The sequence below is a fragment of the Phoenix dactylifera genome, unplaced genomic scaffold (assembly GCF_009389715.1).
Source record: "Phoenix dactylifera cultivar Barhee BC4 unplaced genomic scaffold, palm_55x_up_171113_PBpolish2nd_filt_p 000214F, whole genome shotgun sequence".
Taxonomy (NCBI): domain Eukaryota; kingdom Viridiplantae; phylum Streptophyta; class Magnoliopsida; order Arecales; family Arecaceae; genus Phoenix; species Phoenix dactylifera.
Window position 1 is genome coordinate 727,435 of NW_024067725.1, and position 19,019 is coordinate 746,453.

The following is a 19,019-nucleotide window of genomic DNA, read 5'->3' on the forward strand; positions in this document are numbered from 1 at the left end:
GCCACTCAGATAGGACCTCTTTCAATTCATTAATATAGATTTTGACCACCTTCTCGAACTGTGCCCCCAGATTTTTCTATTTCTACTTCTGTGACCTTGCTAGATGCTGTAAAATCTCTTGTTCCTCTTATCACCGATGCCTAAGAACAGCGTGAAGCATTACCGTCTTCTGCAACATGAGATGGTGCGTTCCTTGTTCCATTCTTTTTTGGTTGTTGACTGTTAATTCCCTCTCCTCTAATAGCTGTGTCTTGACCACTCTCTAAAGCGGGATTGTTCGCCAAGCACGGCTTATCAGCGCCCCCCTCCCCCTCCTCTGATCAAGCATTTTTGCCTTCAGGCCTACCGCCGGTGATGAAATGCCGCCTACAGCATTCGGATGCTTCCATTCTTAATTAACAATGCGTCCTTTGCGGTTTTCCTTTTGGAGTTTGGCATGCCTGTTGCTCCAAGCAATCATCTCGAGAATAATTGAAATGGGGCTTGCAAATTCTTCAGCCCAAGTAAGTTATATCTACAGCTCCGGATCCCATGGAGCTGGAATGTGTAAAGAAACATTGTCTGAAAACTCATTACATGCCTGAGTTTGCATTTATGATAATTTTGACACAATACTTATAATTCGAAGAGCTTTTCTTAGGTTTCTTGTAAATTAATCAATGGAGATTTCTGTATTTTTCATAAGATGAAAGATATATATTGATCTCCAAATTTAAGAGAGGATGGTATATTTTTGAAAAGAAATGGTCCCCTCAAACATGTGTATTTATATACAAGCATACAAATTTTCTTGAAATCATAATTATAATGAGTTTTTTTTCTAAATCAAACTAGGAATCATAGACACTGAGCTTTCTCAAGATTGAGCTCTAAGATACTAAAAATTTAAGCACGAAAGCTTCATGAAAACAAAAGATATCGAACCAACTACTCCTCAAATATCAAAAAAAAAAAAAAAATAATCAAAGGCAACTAAATATAAATCAGTTAACTAAACCGAAACTACATCATTAAGACCGCTATGGATGTACATAGGAAAATAAAGGTAATGTCAACACAGTGGCGTGGCCACCTCTACTGGGGCGGTGGCCTCGTTATCAAGTCTGGGTCATCTCACATCTGGTCTAAGCCCGGCCACATTAGGAGCCCAACATCAGCCGACCAGTCCCAGTGTTACGCCCCGAGGAAGGGCGGAGAGAGCCGGCCCCAAAACCGACTCACGGAGCTCCACTAGCCGCCGCGTGGGTTGGCTATCATCCTCTCGCGGCCGCTCGCTTCTCCGCTTTTTTGTTTTAGGCTAGGGCGCCGCTGCCGCTAAAATTAAACACCCTTCTTCCGCCGAGCGCCCCAAAGCGTTCTTCCGTGCCCTAAAAAGCAGCAACAGTAGCAGTAGCAGTATCGGCAACAAGCCAACAATGGTGAGACTGACGGCGGATTTGATATGGAAGAGCCAACACTTCTTTAATTGCATCAAGGAGCGAGAGTTGGACCTCCGAGGTTTGTGTACCCTTCTCTCCATCGCCTTTTGCTACGCTTCCTATTAAAAAAAAGTGCTGTTAGGGTTCTATCTCTTTTTGTCAAGAAGACTTGGGGCTGGCTTGCTAATATCTGGTGTTGATTGGTTCAGGGAACAAGATTGCAGTCATTGAGAACTTGGGTGCCACTGAGGTCAGCTGAATCTCCTCCTTATTTATTTCTTGTCCTTCTTTCGTGTTCTTATATTGATGTTTCATGAACCCTTTTCTGTCTCTTCTTTGTGATGGAAGCCTTCCAGGCTGTATGTTAATTGATTTCATAGACGGCTCTGTTTTCTATTGTTAGTTTGAAGTTTGGTACATGATACTAAACTGTAGAGCTTTCTTGTGAGTTCTAAGTATTGGAAGATTTGCTGAGGGCTTGGAGGAGATGGTCAAAAGCATTTCTTGCCATATTTAGCTCATAGTGTAAAGGGGTTCTGCCAGGGGCATGGGACTAGGGATGGAGAGATATTATGTGATTAATATCAATACTAGCATAGGATCAGTTGTTTGCTGCATGGTTCTGGAAACGTTTCATCCTAATACTGAGTTAATGGAACGGTAATATGGAGGTTAAGGGGTCGAAATGAGTCTTTAGTAGTGTTGACTTCTAACTCATGTTGGAACATATTAGGTGAAGGAAACTTATTCATCTTCATATTAGGTGAGAACGTACAAGTTATGATTATATGAATGGCTTCTCTTAGGGTTTATTCCGTCAAGAGAATCACAATCACTAGTTTGAGGTCTTTTTAACCAAGGGCTTCTTTTAACACCTTCTATGTACAATTTTCCCCTTGTCCCAGTGTTTGAATTCAATAACAGCATTCCGTCTCTAATACATCAATCCTACAAAGACACCCATCTTCTTTTAGATCGGCATCCTAGACTACTCCTAAACAATTATTCACATCCCTTAATGAGATTTCTTGGACCCTTAATATCCTTTTATGATCTCCACTAAAAATTGCTGTCTATCTAGCTTCATCCATCGCCTCATGAAGAAATTTATACTAGTTATATGGATCCATTGTTAAAAGGGGAATAGTAGAGGAAAAAGATGGACTGCTGCACTTCTAGTTGAACACTTAAGGAAGACCAACTTTTAGAAGGGAATGAAGGATCTGTCAACTTTTTATGCAGAAATACAAAGCGTACATAATAAGTCCAAATATTATAGAAGATAGAGGGCCTCAATATGTTTAGCACATGGTCGAGGCAATTTGAAGTCATAAACCAAATTTTTTTTACCAATGTTCTTGTTCATTAGTTGTGGTTGGTCCGACAAGGCCTCAATATTTTTAGCACATGGTTGACACAGTCAGAATTGAATATTCTTGTTATTAGTTTTGATAGTCCCCTCCTTAGTTCCTATAGCAAACTTTGTAGCCTCTGCTGAAGTTTAATGAACGTTTTCAGCTCACCTATACATCCCATATATACTACATTATAAAGATAATTAGCTAGCTTACTCCATCAATCTCATCAACTACCCTAGCAAAGTTTGCTTGCCAATGCTATAGTCGCCACATCTAGCTAATGTTAGCTTTACAATCTCTTTTGGAGTGCTTCTTTGATAACCCTCCATCAACACTCGAGTGTACTTGATGTGTTAGCTAACTCCTGTATCCATCATTTCAATCATACAAGCTAGTACACCTTTTTCTAGAAATTGACAATCCCATCCAAAGATTCATTAATTTGAAGGCCAAAACAACATGGCTGACCCTTTCGAAATGCTATCTTGAAGAATTTGAAGCATCTTTCCAACTCAAAGCATTGCATCTTGAGTATGTAGCTCATGGTCTGAATTGGCAAAGCATGTACTGGTCATTTCCCTATTAGTTGTCATTCTTGTCTAGTTAGTATTGTTTATTGTTTTATTCATACTTAGCTAACCTTGCTATCTGAGGGGGATTGGTTTCGCTTTCCCATTATTGTTTACAATGATGACATTAACTATTAGTAGGGAAAAATTGCAATTTTTAGTGAGTTCTTATAGTTAGAACCTATGCTTATTTTAGTTTTCTTTCTTTCAAAGTTTCCTCTTTCATATTGTTGCGATAATAAGTAATTTGACTTAGAATTCTTTGATATCTTATTTAGATATTAGAGTAAATTACAATTTTTTTTTTAGATTAGGGGTAAATTACATTTATACTCAATAATATGAAAAACCTATGCTTACCCCTCCGAGGTTTATTGTAAATTACATTTATACTCAAACCATTAACTTTTAATGGGACTCAAATGCTATGTCAGAAAAAAAATTAAAAATGACCAAAATAACCTTGTAATTTTTTTTTTTGAAGTTTACGTTTATGACACTTACACCTAATATTTTATAAAACCTACACTTACACCCATTTAAATTGACAGTATTAGTGAAACTATTTGTCTATTGTAAAAAGTTAAAATTTACCTCCATAAGAAAATAAGGTTCCTCTTTCACTCTTTGAAGTCTTCTATCTTCAAGAGTCTTCTTCTTTTTGAGATTGAGTGGCGAGGGTTTTTCTCGCTTCACCACCCCACTACGAGTGTCTCTTCTCGACGAGCGACCGACGACAAGCTTCCTTTTCAACCGGCATCCGGCGACAAGCATCCTTCCTGACCAGCATTCAGCAACGAGTTTCCTTTCTGATCAGAATTTTTTCTCACTTTTCCGCCTACCATGTCATAGAGATTGAGGATGCATGTATATTATTTGTTGATTCTGAGTTCTACTTGTCCAATACCGATTTTTTAACATTGTCGCTGTGGATGAGGATTATTATGTCTACATATAGAATTATGATAGCTCTGGCAGCCTGTCATCGAAAGGATCCAAATCAGTATGTGCGTGAGCACTATTCCTTTTGGAGGGTGTATTAGTTGTGATTCCATGGCATAGTTTGGACTGCTAGCTCAAGCGACAAAACTCTTGATGCTAGTTTTCTGCAGCAGAAAATTTTAGAAGTATCAACTTGCCTGAGAGATGTAGATTGCTTTTTTTTTTTTTGGCATATGGCTCTTTTTTGATAATTCATCAAGATCAAGCTCCATACTCATAGTGCCTCACGGCTGTTCTCCTCCTAGGATGGATATCATATCACTTAAGGTTACTTTGATCATTTTTTTTATTTTTTTTGATGTGGCATTTAGGTCTCATTTAAGTTAACGATTTTGCTAACATTCTGTTAAGTTACGAGTTAAAATATTGGATAAAAATAAACCTCAAGGGGATAAGAGTAGGTTTTTCAAACTATTGGATGTAAGTATAATTTACCGCTAACTTTAAAGAATTTTTGTAATTTACTCATCACTTAGAGGCAATTTTGACTTTTCACATGAGGTAAGCGGATTCACTAATGCTGTTAATTTAACTGGATGTAAGTGTATGTTTTACAAAACTATCGGGTGTAAGTGCAATAAACATAAATCTCAAGGAAGTTTTTGTAATTTACTCTAGATCTTATTATAGATCTGTAACTCTTTTGCCTGGATTATTAATTTTGAGTATGGGATCTTTGATAACAGGTAATGTGGAAGCTTTTAGTTATGACTGCCCACGTTATGGCTACAAAATCAACCCTTAAAAACTGCAGATGTTTGTAACATTGGAATTATTCCTTATGATAGGGTGAATAACATTTGAATTTGTATAGTGGGTTATTGCAGGTTTGTAGTCTTTTATGGTTGTTGGGTTTTGGACTTTGGATGGCTATAGGGAGATCATTGGATCTAATTGGCCAAAGATTAGAGGTGGGTGAGGATAATGGCATTGTGTTTTGGTTATTTCTAGTGCTGGAAGAGGAAGCATTTTATCTGATATTAGTTTGGTTGAAACTATACTAGATATACACAACAGGTTGGTAATGAGTGGTTATATTATGGCTTTAACATAATTTTCATATCAGACTTTCATGTCATGTATTGGTTGGCCACTGGTCCTCTCCCTTGAGAACAGGTTGCAGGTTTGACATTTTGGTGTTATGGCTTCATGTGGCATTATAACAAGTTACATTGATCCAGGAACACCATTGTGCCTAGACTAAGTTACACCTCAAAGATCTTTATAGTTTTAGTATCTAGTTACTTATTTGCTATATTTGTTAATGCTTAGTCAAAGTAGCAAGTTTTTTTTTGCGGTCTGCTTGATCTCTCTTTCTTGAAATTTTTTTAGGAAACTTCCACCTTGTTAAGACAAGTATTGAGCACCGTTTTAGGCATTTGAAAGGGAGAAAATATGCTGTAGAAATATTTGTTTATTGCAATAAAAATTTCTCTTAAGTTCCTCTTGTTTTCTTGTTCGTGCCTCCTTCCTTCAGCAAAAAGACTTGATAATTTGACCTGTTATTAGTCGAAATGGTCTTAGCCAGAAGTTACTAGATCTATGTATGTTTTCAGATTTTGGGAATTCTTAAGCCAATTCTAACCTAAAGTGGTGTAGATCTGATTGGTAGGTCAGATTTATATTATTCTTTGTACTTTCTGGGTATTATAAGCCACTTATGGGGGGTTGAGGAACATTGTAATACATGAGCATATTGTTGCGGTGGGGGTGATGGGTTGTTTTTCCAATGGTATTGAAGAGGAGCTCATTTAATTATCGTGTGCCATTAATTGTGTTTTTTTTTAAAGTTAAAAGAGCTATCAATTGCAGGGTGAAATTAGAAATGTGAACTTTGTGCACAAGTGATTGTCCTCTGTTTTATTTACAGTCTACATATTTATGATTTATCAACAATAAGTTTAATGATAGGTGCATCATGAACTCCCTAATCTAACATGAACTTCCTAATCCAAATTTTGAGCAGTGGAATGTAGAGTTCTATAGCTATGAAGGTAAGCCCATAGAATGATAATTTGAATTTGGTTGTTACTTCAATTAGTATAGAGATATGAAAGTACGTATATAATATTTGGATGTCACTTCAATTGCTATACATATCTGGAATCACATGCTTATCATGTAACATGAATTAGATTTCTCCTCTCATGGACCCTTTGATTTAATGCTCAACTTACACCATAGATCCCCCATATGTTGGACCTGTTCTCTCTTTTCCTCTATCTGTTCTCCCTCTCCTCCACCGTCTCTGCCATATCGAGACACGCTCTACTGGCCTTCGCGGTCTTCTCCCTCTCTCTCCCTCCCTTCCTCCCTTGCCGTGTCGGTATGAGCCCAGCCCGGAACGACACGCGGGCATACCAAATCGTGCTGCCAAGCGGGCCCTGGTACCGGCACAATGATCCTGGGTTTCAAGTTTCATTTTTGGAAGTTAATGAAGATTGCATGATTGTCATCACTAGCTCCATTCTCCCTTTCCTCTGCTGTCTTTGCCGTATCGAGGCGCGCTCTACCAGCCTCCACAGTCTTCTCCCTCTCCCTCCCTCCCTTCCTCCCTCTCCCTCTCCTTCCCTTTCCCCCCTCTCTCTTTTCCTCTCTCCTGTTCTCCCTCTCCCTCAGCCTTTTTGCTGTGTTGGTACGAGCCCAGCACGAGGGCATACCGAATAGTGCTGCCAAGCAACTAGTCCAGGCCCTGGTACCGGCATAGTGATCCTTGGTTTTCTAGTTTTAATTTTGGAAGTTCATGAAGATTGCATGAATGTCATCACTGGCTTTGTCTAAAAGATGGCAAACAAGGTTTAGTTTGTTTTGTAACTCTTATTGTTCGCAAAAATTATCCTTATTGAGTAATAGCACACACACTATTAGAAATTACTAAAGGCAGCGAACGACATAAAATAACCATGAGGAAATCTAATAGTTCCTAACTAGATTTTCTTTTGTTTTCCTTTTTTAATACCACATTTTAGACATCATAACCTCTTTATCTCTTGTTGGAGCATCATATGGCACAAATATGCATCCTTTTGTTGATAAAGTCACTGGAATGCATATTACTGTGCTATGCAACAGCTAAACTCCAAACTTTATGCTAATTTCAATATACCACGAGTTTGGATATCAGATCTTGTCGGAAATAGGCATCTGCAAAATTTGGGTCTCTTGAGTATGATTTATCCTTATCTTTGCAAATGGAGGAGGATTAAAATATATTAAGTTGATGGAGATGAACATTATCCTCTATATATGGTGGTTATGCTGTGTTTTAGTTCATAGTCTATGTGGTACAACATGACATGATATGGGCTTATAGCTGAAAAACATGAATGCAAGCCGTTGATTTAGTTTCCTATGCAATATCAAATGCTTGGCCAAAATCCCAATGCTGAGGCTTGCTAGATTTACTGCATGAGATACTGAAAATTTATTTATGGTATTATGCATGTGCCTTATTATTTTTTTTAATTTAAAACATTCTTTCTTGTATAAAAGTTGAACTCATAAGGCTGGATTATAGGTTTTATTCCTTTTTTCTTGCTTATTTCCTTTCATCAATCGTTGATATAATATATTTTCCATGTGATTTTTTTTTCTACTTAAATACCGAGACTTCCACACTTTTGGAAATTAAGCTTTGAGAACTTCATGCGTGTGCTGTCTATAGTCATGCTCTTTGTCTTGCCTCTTTGACAGGACCAGTTTGACACAATTGATTTGTCTGACAATGAGATTGTCAAGCTTGAGAACTTTCCTTACTTGAATCGTCTGGGTACTTTGCTAATTAATAATAACAGGATCACTCGCATCAATCCTAAAATTGGAGGTGAGAATACTTTGAAAACTTCTAGGTTGGAAATGTTAACATCATTTGTTTCTAACTAAGCATGTTTTAATACATCAATCTTCCCTCTTTTTTTTTCTTGCAATTCACAGAATTCTTCCCGAAGTTACATACTCTAGTCCTTACAAATAACCGTCTACTAAACTTGGTGGAGATTGATCCCCTTGCATCGCTTCCGAAGCTGCAATTCCTTAGTTTATTGGACAATAATATTACAAAAAAACCAAATTATCGGTTATATGTGATCTACAAATTGAAACAACTGCGGCTGCTTGATTTCAAGAAAGTGAAACAGAAGGTTAGCTCCTGCTTGGCATTGTTTACAGTTTTCATGTGTTTTTTGGTCATCTAAATATGTGTTGCTGAGAGCAATCTTCTGATTTCTGGCTAATTAATATGTATCACCTTGAAGAAGGTGGTCTTGTTCTTAACATGCATATGATTATGTATCTTTTTGTAGTCTGATGTATGCATTTTGTTGGCAACACACTATTATTTTTCTTGGAAATTCAGTTGATTCTTTTATATATTTTTTATTTTGGTGAAATACATCTTCCTGGAAATGGTACATGCACCAGTTACTAATGGAGTTTGTAAACAAGCAAATTATTCATGGAATTTCTGGTTGATTCTTTCATATTCGTATTACTCTGGTGGAATACATCTTCCTGGAAAGCATACATGTTTCAATTCCTAATAGGGCTTTCAAATAAGCAAATTATTCATGAGCACCTCATGTTAGGCTCAAAATTTGGCTTGAATTCAGCTTGATTCATTGGTAAATGAGTTAATCCTTTCTCTGACTTCAAGAGATTATACAAAGTATCCCCATTGGTTGGATATGGTTCCACCCTAGTGGTGAGCAAACAAGAGGCCTCCGGTTAGATGGTGTAGCCTTGTCCAAATGGATACTACATCATGGGTTTTAGGATGCTGCTGCTGCTATTTTTAGCTAGAGTTAGGCTTGACTTCTGCTAGCTCTGTTCAATTAAGCTTGATATAAGTATTAATAAATAATTGATATAAAATTTAATTTGAATAAAAATTGTCAAAGGGAAATATAATTTATGTAAAAAAAAGAATGTAGATTAGCTATAATGAGATATAACAATGAAAATTAGCTCAACGTATATGACTGAAAGTTTCGTAGGGGCCTTAGGTGCTTGTTTCTTAGATGAGTTGGCTCAAGCCTGGCTTGGTACACAATGAGCTGAGCTTGAGCTAGGTCTTTCTTGCTTGAGCTTGGCTCATTTATGCCCTCATTCCTAATATATTTCCTTGAAACTAATACAGCGACTTGTTTAGTGCATTAGATCTTGTTCTTCTCTTTTATAGTCACATATTTTCCGTTAGTGGTTCATATAACTATCACATATTTTCATCTGCTTTGATAACAAAGAAACCGCAGTGATGAATATGACGATTTCTTTTTGCCACCATTCTTTGTACCAGTTAAACTGTGAAGGAAATGAAAATTACCATTCATTCGGCCCATTACAGAACATGCTTCATTTCCATTCTGGGTTCCAAGCTCTCATCCATTTGCATAAAATTAACATGAATTTGAAAGCTTTTTTATCAAAAGGTTTAGTAGTGAAGAGTGCCTTTGTGCACAAATGAAGATAGATGGGGATGTTGAGGCTTGGTCCTGGTAAAATATGCATTAATGGTGATGACTACATTTGGTAGGAAATATACAAGGGAGGACAAGATGAAAAAAAATTGTTTGGACTAGAGAAACCTAAGTGAGGAGATTGGAAGGCTTAAGAAAGCAGATATGAGTAAAAGAATAGGAATACTTAACCATGAATGAAAGACTAAAGTTTGTTTAATGGGTCAAATTGTGGTGAGAAATTGAAAATAAGGAGGTAAGGAGTTAACTAGGATTATTTTTTTTCATATCTTAGAATTATTGATATATCATACTATATATGTTTTTCTAAATTTGGTGCTATGCTCTTTAAAAAAGGGTGGCCTAGTACACGAGGCTTTTGCCATTGCAAGTTTTGGTGAGGGTTAGATATATGCAACCTTACCCCCATATATGAAAAAGATGTTTTCGTGATTCGAACTTGTAACCTTCAGGTTATTATAGAGCAACCTTGCCGTTGCACCAAGGCCACCCTTATATTCTTACTGTTGGAGTCCTAAATTCACGTTGTCTTAACTTACACTTTTAAAATCTGGGCATTTCATCCTTCTCTATTTTAATATCAAAATATATGAACGATTTGCTCATGCTATCCTTCTCTATTTTAATATTGCTTTCATTTCATCTTGAAACCGCATGGTTACGGAGTCTCCATACAAAAAAAAAGTGTTTACAATAGGTGGGTCCCACATGAATCACAAAATGGCATGAATTTACCAAGGTGGTTAATGTGGTGGCCCCACTTGATATGGACAAATTGCATTCCAAGGAAGTCTTTTTTACAATGTTCTAAAAGATGAGTTTCTTGGTTGCGTAGGAGTATGCCTTGATGTTATGTCTTGTTTGAGTCCGGAAGATGAGGACGATTTATGAAATTGTGTTGAATGGTTACCAAAGTCTGTATTTCATTGACTTGCTAAATATTACTTGATATGTTATTTTTTTCAAAATGTAATTATCTTTTCAGATTTCTCCTTATATTTTATTAGTTTTTGAATTTATTATTTATGGGCCACCTTGAACTTGGCCTCCACCTAGTGCCTAGTTGCTAGGTGGCCCATTGTACTAGTTTGAAAATCATTGTTCTCTTATACAAACATTTCTCAGCTGACAAAATGTACATGAACTTGTAATCCGTAGAATGTTTTCATCTCATTAATATTCTTGCCTAAACAGTTTACCTCTTTGCCTGGCATTGACCCTTAGGTTATATTACATGTTAAAAAAATCCTTTTTTTATGTTAATGTGCAGCTTCAGGAAATTCTTTCTTGCATCCGGTGAGGCTTTGTTTACATTTTTTTTTAGCAAAGTAAAAGTGCAATCAGGATCCAATTTTATGGTTGCATGGACTGCTATATTATCCTCACCCCCCTTCCCCCCTAAAAAAAAGAAAAGAAAAAAGTGATAATTGTGCCTGTAGTTCAGGTCAAATCTCTCTCTCTCTCTTTCTCTCTCACTCACTTACATTGGGATACATTCCTCTTGCCACAAGTGAGAAAAATGCATTTGAAGCATAGTTTTACCATATGAAAATCTTTGTGGAAAATGTCCCTTAAAAGGCTAGTCTTGAAAAGTAGGAGCAATATTTGTATGATTCTCCCTCCCTTCGTCCACCAACAAATAAAAAGCGTGGTATAAATTATGAAGAAGAATATGACTTCATGTATAAATGATATGGGCTCTGCCGCCATGATTGAAACTTTAAAAGACTTACACTTATCCTTTGCCTACTCATCATCATCATCATCTGAGCAATTTTCGATCATAGCAGGGTTTGTTGGAGTCCACAAATCTAAGTTGCGATCATTTGTTAACATCAACCCTCTAAGAATTGGTGTTAACATCAACCTTCTAAGAGTGGTGCCTACCATGGTTTGCTGTGCCGGTACTGGGCCTCGAATCGGTTACCTGGCTGCACGGGTCGGTACGGGCTTGCGTTGTGTCGTGCTAGGCTTGTACCGTCACAGTAGAAGAGGTGGGGAGAGGGTGAACGAGAGAGAGAAAACGAGAGAGAGAGAGAGAAGGGTGGCGGAGGCCGACGGAGGGCTGTCGGAGGCTGGCAGTCCGGGCAGGAAGCGGAGGAAGGCTGATTTTACTTAAAAATCGCGAAATAAAAAAAGGGGCTGGACCCCTGTTTTGAACAAAATAGGGGACCCGTGCTGTTCTCCGGTCGTGAAGCCCGGAGGAGCGTCCTCCGCGCGCTTGCTGGCTCTCCGCCTGCTTCCACCTTCCTCTCTCTTCCTTTCTCTCCCTTTCCTCCTGCCTCGCTCGCTCTCTCTTTTCCTCTCTTTCTTTCTCCTTCTCCTTTGGCAACGGATTTCTTTTCCATCGCCAGAACCGTCCCGGTCTGCCGCCGGGACGGCTCAGTACAATCGGAACTGCCTGGTTTGGAATGGTTCTGCCGACCTTGGTGCCTACAATGAATTCTAGAATCTGATTGTTCTGGTTGATGGGTAAAATGCCAAGTTTACAACTCTTTTGGCTATAATTCTAATTCATTGGATCAAAGAGCAAGCATCCTAATTTCCTTAGACTTGAAAAGGGCGAGGATGGGAACACATGATTTAAGGCACTTTGTTCATCTTAGAAATCACAAGCCAAAGAATCAATTTGAAACATATGACAAAGTTGATTATTTCAAGAAAAGATTTTCCCTTTGCGATCCACATTAGACATTCCAGAGGTTTATGATTGGCATCAAAAAAATAAAATTTTGTGATATATTATATCTAAAACTGAATAAAAGTTCACTTTAAATTATATTAAAATCTAGAAAGAAGAAAAAACATTCTGAGTGACGACCCTTGGTCTTTTCCTCTGATGAACATATGAGCCAGCTTAAAATGTGGATTTGACCTTCTTGGTCATACAAAATGTGTGCCTTTTGTAAATGCTTCTGTCACAATCACCATTCAACCGAGTGTTATGATTCCCAACATCACTTAATTTTCCCAAAGTCAATCCTCTAATGTGAGATCTTACTTCAGAATTCTTAGGAGGTTTTCCTTGTTGTCTAGTGAGCTTAATAAATCTAAGCTACACATTTTGGATTAATATAGTGGTTAGAGGATGCAATTGACCAAGATATCACTGTATGGAAAGAAAACTGAAAACAGTGATGCTATCACTTAAACCCATCTTTGAAGTTTTTAAGAGCTATATGAGACTAAATAGGTCTGAAATTTGATTTGGTACAAATCAGATATTGGTTTAAATCCACTTCTGTATCTGCTTTTCTTTGGTGTACAAATAGTCGGATGCTAAAACTTGTGTCCTTATATGGATAGAATCAGATAGGGAATTGGATGCATATCAGTATGATCAGATGTATCCATACCCCTAGCTTCTGACATGGGTACGTAAAGCATGCAATAATGCAATTTAGAGAAATAAGAAGAAAACCTGCATGCATATCAGAGCTTCAATGCATTTTCTGTATTTAAGTAGAAGTTCTGTGAACATATTCTGGTCAACCATAAAGCTTTTTTGAAACATGTATTGGTGCATGAATTTTCTAAGCTACTGGTCAAAAATTAAAATATGACATGCCTATATCATTTTCTCAGCTTAAACAATCATAAATCACCAAGATGAGTAAGTTGGTTTGGAATCTTACATGACAAGTATGATCCTGTCAATCATCCTTTTTCTTTTGCCTTCTAACAAAAACTACACTGTTGGGGATGCCAATTTTCTTTGGAGTTTTGTACTGATATTTCCTTTGTGGCTGTCAGAGAATTGAGTCAGTCGTTTGACGTTCTTGACTGTGATGAGTTAGTATATTGGAATATTTTTTTTCTTTTCCTCATTATTGTAATTGTTATATGTTTTTATTCTTTTCTTTTTTTATCTGTTATTTGTCGAGCTTATGTGCTATATACTTATCATTATAAACTATTTGCTAGTCCAATTGAAAATTTAAAAATCATTTATCTTTGAATTATATTTGGCATTTTGGCAACCATGATATTTGGAGGAATGAATTTGGTACAAGATGGAGCACTATTTCTTTTTCCTAGCTAATGATTTCTTGTTTGATTGCTTTATTTAGTACAGGAAGAGTACACCTTTATCCTTCTCTTTTCAAGCATATCAACAATTTCAAACCATTGCTTGCTTGATGTTGGTTTGGCAATGGTGTCAGTTTCCTTACGTTTGCATCTCCAAATCCCTTCCTCCTAAATTTATGTACATGCAAGATTTCATTTGACAGACCAACATGTGACATTGTGCTTTGTTCGCATGGGTCCTTACCTTTTTATAGTTGCTTGCTTATAAACATATACTGTTTCCAAAACTCTAATTTCTCATATATGCTGTTGGGACATGTCAAACTGTTGGGACAAAATGTGATATTTTTTGCAACTGTTTCTTGTAGATCCTTAAGTTTTCTTGATGAAATATTTGTATGATTTGACTTAGATTGTTCTATTCATCTGTCACTAGGAGAGGCTTGAAGCAGAACGCTTGTTTGCATCAAAAGAAGCAGAAGAGGAAGCCAAAAATATACCTGCAAAGACATTTACTCCAGGTGAAGTTCCGGATGTACCCAATGCTTCAAAAGCAGAGGAGGCTCCTAAAGTTGTTGCCCCTACACCCGAGCAAATTACAGCCATCAAGGTAATATATGGCTTTTCAAACTAATGCATGGCTTTTCAAACTGGCGTGCGCTCTAGATTTTCGAGGTAACACATTGCATTCTCAGTAATGCAGGGAAATGCCTATGATGGCCCCTCTTTAGTCTTTAACATTGATGTCAAAATAGAAATATCTGGAAACATCTTGTGCATCTACCATGGCATATAGTCCTCTCTCTTGTTTGTTGCTATCTTTGATGATATAGAAATTTGCTGATTTATCCTTTCCCATGTCATGTGATGCAAATCTATGCTTGAATATTATCTAGAGTTTGTGTGCAAGAAGATTAACCGCTAATCTTGATATGTGCAGGCTGCAATTGTGAACTCTCAAACACTTGAAGAAGTAGCAAGGCTTGAAAAGGTATTTTCCATCTGCACTATAAAACAGATGTTCTTGCATGTCATTTGTTTTCTAGCTATATAAGCTGACTGATGTTCATTTGCCATGAGCAGGCTCTGAAGTCTGGTCAAATTCCTGCAGAATTTCAGATTCTGAACAATGATGTAGCCATGGTTGCAGACCATGCGAAAGACGACAAAATGGACATGGATGATCAGAATGAAGTAAGTGATGCTCAAGATCAGAAGCAAACTGAAGATCCAACACCAGTAGAACAGGTGACATCCTACATATACTGTCTGAATCCTTATTCTGGCCTCGGATTTTGTGATAAATTGCTATTAAGGCATCGCTGTTGCTGTTGATTCATTTATTGTCTTGAGTTCAATTTTCCTTTCTGACTTTCTCCAGTTATTTGTTCTAGAAACGTAATTATTTGAATACAAGTAGATAAGAAACTATATCGTGTAAGATAAAGCATGCATCTACTGTACAGGTGATAATTTCCAGTGTTTTTAGGTGATACTCAAACTTTACTGGAGCCTCTTACCTTGCCTTGCCAACTGTTTGTTTTGAAAACCTTCACCATTTTTTTGTTATCACATGCTAGGAGGCGCTTACTGCCAGGAGATTGGTTCTAACCATCTGGTTTGCCCTCTTATCTCTTTTCAGGACTGAGGCGTTTCTACATCAATTCTCTAGATGGTTATCCTTTCCTGGCAAGTTGACTGTTCCAAAGGGGTCAACGGGTCTCAGAAAATGGAAGCATAGCGTCAAGCTGTGTATCAAAGTTCCTTTTCCCCGCTTCAATCTATAACCTAGAAATATGCTGTAGTTGCTTGATCTGTGCTTGGTCTGATTATATGACACCATTCAACATGATACTGGCAGAAGGTTTTGGTTTGCTCTCAAATGTTGTCTAAATGCATTTCAGCCAAGACGGGGATCTAACTTTGGGAACAATTCATGTCTCGCTATATAAAAATTTCTGTTAACTGTGAATGAATTTTGAGCTATGCCTTGTGTGGCGTAGTTAAAGTGAATGGGAAAGCTTGTGCTGCTTGTGAGTATGCCTACTTTTTCACTACACTTAACAGCACAATGTTGTATAATTATCTGAAAGCGAATGGGAAAGTTGTTATTTTCCTTTGCCCCTCAGCATGTCTGGCTTCTTTTGGGTTGGGGCATGTTGTGATCCTATTGGATCTCCCTGTAGGCTGCAAAATATTAACTAGTTTGGGGGAAAAATATATTACAGAAACTTCTGGAGCTCCTATCCCTTCTATTTGATTCAGATTTGTTTTGTTTCTAGTTGGCACTGCTTGCAACTTCTCCAGCAGCTGTTCATGCAATCGGTGCGCATACTGCTTAAATTAAACACCACCAGCAAATTAGGGTCTATATAGTAAAAGATGACATATATCATACATGATTGCTTTGTCATTGATATGAATTCATGATCCAGCTGTTCATCAATTCTTGGCTTATAGTTAGGAGCGCAAATGAGCTGAGTTGAGCCAAAACAGCTTCATAGGCGTCGGTCTTCTTCTTTGAAAGAGTTAATACGACATGAGTTGGGGTTGATAACAGTCATGCAGACTTGATGTATTAACTGGATGAGGTTGTTAACGAGCTGAGCCATAGTTTCTATTTGCTTTTTGCCAAATGAAAATGAGAGAGAATTGCTCCATTACGATCTAGATGTAATAGGTTTAAATATGTAGACAATCTATTCACATGTGGATACCAATGTGGCGTGAGGGTTGTGTGTAGGAGCTGGAGAATGAAAAAAGTAAGAAAGAGAAATGCTTCAAGGCACGTTACAATGTCGTTTTTCGTAAGACAATATTTGTCCCCACCACTTGTATGCAAAAGGGATTAGCTAATTTGTCTCCAGAATATAATGGAGCTTAGAAAAATCTGTTTGTTCGATAGTGTTTGCACTATCGATATCAAACCCAAAAACTCTAAGAGTTTGGCTATAATGGCAAGACTAAAAAGCGAAAATTAGGGAAGGAAAGAATGAATGTGTTGTCATAATAATTCTCGAAGGAAAGAATGAATGTGTTGTCATAATTTTTCTGCAGTAGAGAGGCCCATTTTATAGTATTCTTGGTGTCTCTTCAAACAGTCACAATATTTGTTTGAATAGTCACCACTTTTTAGACAACCATCATTTGTGTCTTTTCACCCTTAACTACTTTTCTAGGGTCACATCTTTTCACCTTCTTTCCTTCAGAAAAAAAAAAAACACCCAAAACATACATACATACATACTATATATATATAACTTTGAAAATTTCCGACATTGTGCACCAGAGGGAAGGCTGTTCTTTTTGTCTGTGTTTGAGTTTGAATCATTTCCTGATTTATCAAGCTGGACCGTTATAGAGTCAAGCCTGAGCTAGCCATAAACAACTCAGCTTATTGGCAGCCCTGGGTCATCTTAAGGGTTTTTAATGTTATGATGTACTTTTGTGCCTGCACCTTTTCCCTGTGTTTTTCCCGGTCCTGCTTCATCGTGCAAAATCTGTGAAGATGGTTCTCCAGATGTCAGTTGAGCTCGTGATTGCCGAAATGCAGAAAGTATTCTGCCTAAGTTATACTTGGATTGTAAAGTCTCAACAACATATAAAGCTGGCGGAAGTTGAATACTAAACCATCATCTCTGTAGTTCTATCAGCCATGAAAGAATATCCCGTGCGTGACTCAAAACACCATGTTCATGAAGCAAGGAATTTTCTTTTAAGCACTATTCAGTTGGGGTGGAATTGGCTGGGTCAACTTGAACTCAACTGGGCCCAACCTGAAATTTGATTAGGCATGACCTAAGTTGGGTTTGGGTTGAAATCTCAACCCGACTCAAATTTGGGTTGGGTTCGGACGGAGGGGCAACCCGAACATACATACATACATGAGTACTACATACATAAATTATGTAAGTACGTACCTACGTAAGTATGTATAGCTACATATGTATATACATACCTACATAGATGCATACATACATAAGTATATATACATATGTACATACGTACGTACGTACGTACATAGAGAGAGACATATGACTACACTTGATTGGACAATAGAGGTTAGGTTAGGTCTAGATTGGACAATAGAGGTCCCAAATTGATGATCCGAACTGTTGGATGTAAACTACTTATATACAAAAAATCATGTGATTTGGAAATTCCTAATCTATGCATAAAGATGGTCTAAATGACATTAAATTACATATATTTTCTTGATCATTTGATGCATAGGCTAGAAATCTTTGAATTATATGATTTTTGGTGTGTAAATAGTTTAGATAAGTATATGCAATAGATGTTGCATGAATTATGCCAACTGATTCATAGTATGCAGGAAAATGATATTCTCCTCCTCCATTTGATCTAAAGATTAGAGCTTCCCTTGTTTCTAGGTCTAGTTCTTATGTATGTCTTTATATATTTTGTTCTTATGTTTGTCTTTATGTATTTTGGACTTATGTGAGGTTTCATGTATTTTTGGGTTTATGTTTCTTGGACTTATATGTGTATCTTTATAACTTCGTTCTAGTGCTATGTTGTGAGGCTTTTGCTCTTATACTATGTTCAGCTTTATGGTATCTATCTCTTACGCAACTCCTTATGCTAAGTATTTTGCTTGATGATGCCAAACTTTATGGTATCTATCTCTTATGCACCTCCTTGTGCTAAGTATTTTACTTGATGATGCCAAAAAGGGGGAGTAAATATATGAAGTATAAGCAAAAGATGCATGAAGTATAAGGAGAATTAGTAGTAACAGAAGTAGAAGTATTCACTTTGATGTCTCTTTATTGTTCTAATATTTGTTGCTTTGATACAGTTTGACACTCCTTGTTGTTGCTCTGATATCCTTTGACACTCCTTGTTGCTCTAATCAAGGTCTCGATACTACTAATCTATGATCTGATAGATGCATATTATTGGTATGCATGTGTTTGTCATCTTGATATTTTTGATTTGCACATTTTTGCTCTAACTACTTTGACACCATTGCACGAGAACAATAATGTTCTAATACTTAAGTACATTCCTAACTCTACATGCTCTAATATTATTGGCTTTGATACTTTGGCTATTTCTTGTGTCATTGCCCTGACATAAATGAAAAATAGTTAGAGGTTTCCTCTAATTGCTTTGATCATTTGTGATTCCACTAACAATTCATAT

The 19,019-nt window shown here is 37.2% G+C and overlaps 1 protein-coding gene across 1 annotated transcript; it reads left to right on the forward strand.

Moving 5' to 3' along the window:
- Nucleotides 1-1,126: 1,126 nt before the first annotated feature.
- Nucleotides 1,127-15,981, forward strand: LOC103715361 (U2 small nuclear ribonucleoprotein A'-like). The gene is made up of 8 exons (XM_008802961.4): nt 1,127-1,497; nt 1,628-1,668; nt 8,041-8,170; nt 8,281-8,486; nt 14,287-14,460; nt 14,791-14,841; nt 14,934-15,098; nt 15,493-15,981. Exons 1-8 carry the CDS (start codon nt 1,416-1,418, stop codon nt 15,496-15,498), a joined length of 855 nt encoding a protein of 284 aa, XP_008801183.1. The 5' UTR covers nt 1,127-1,415; the 3' UTR covers nt 15,499-15,981.
- Nucleotides 15,982-19,019: the final 3,038 nt, after the last annotated feature.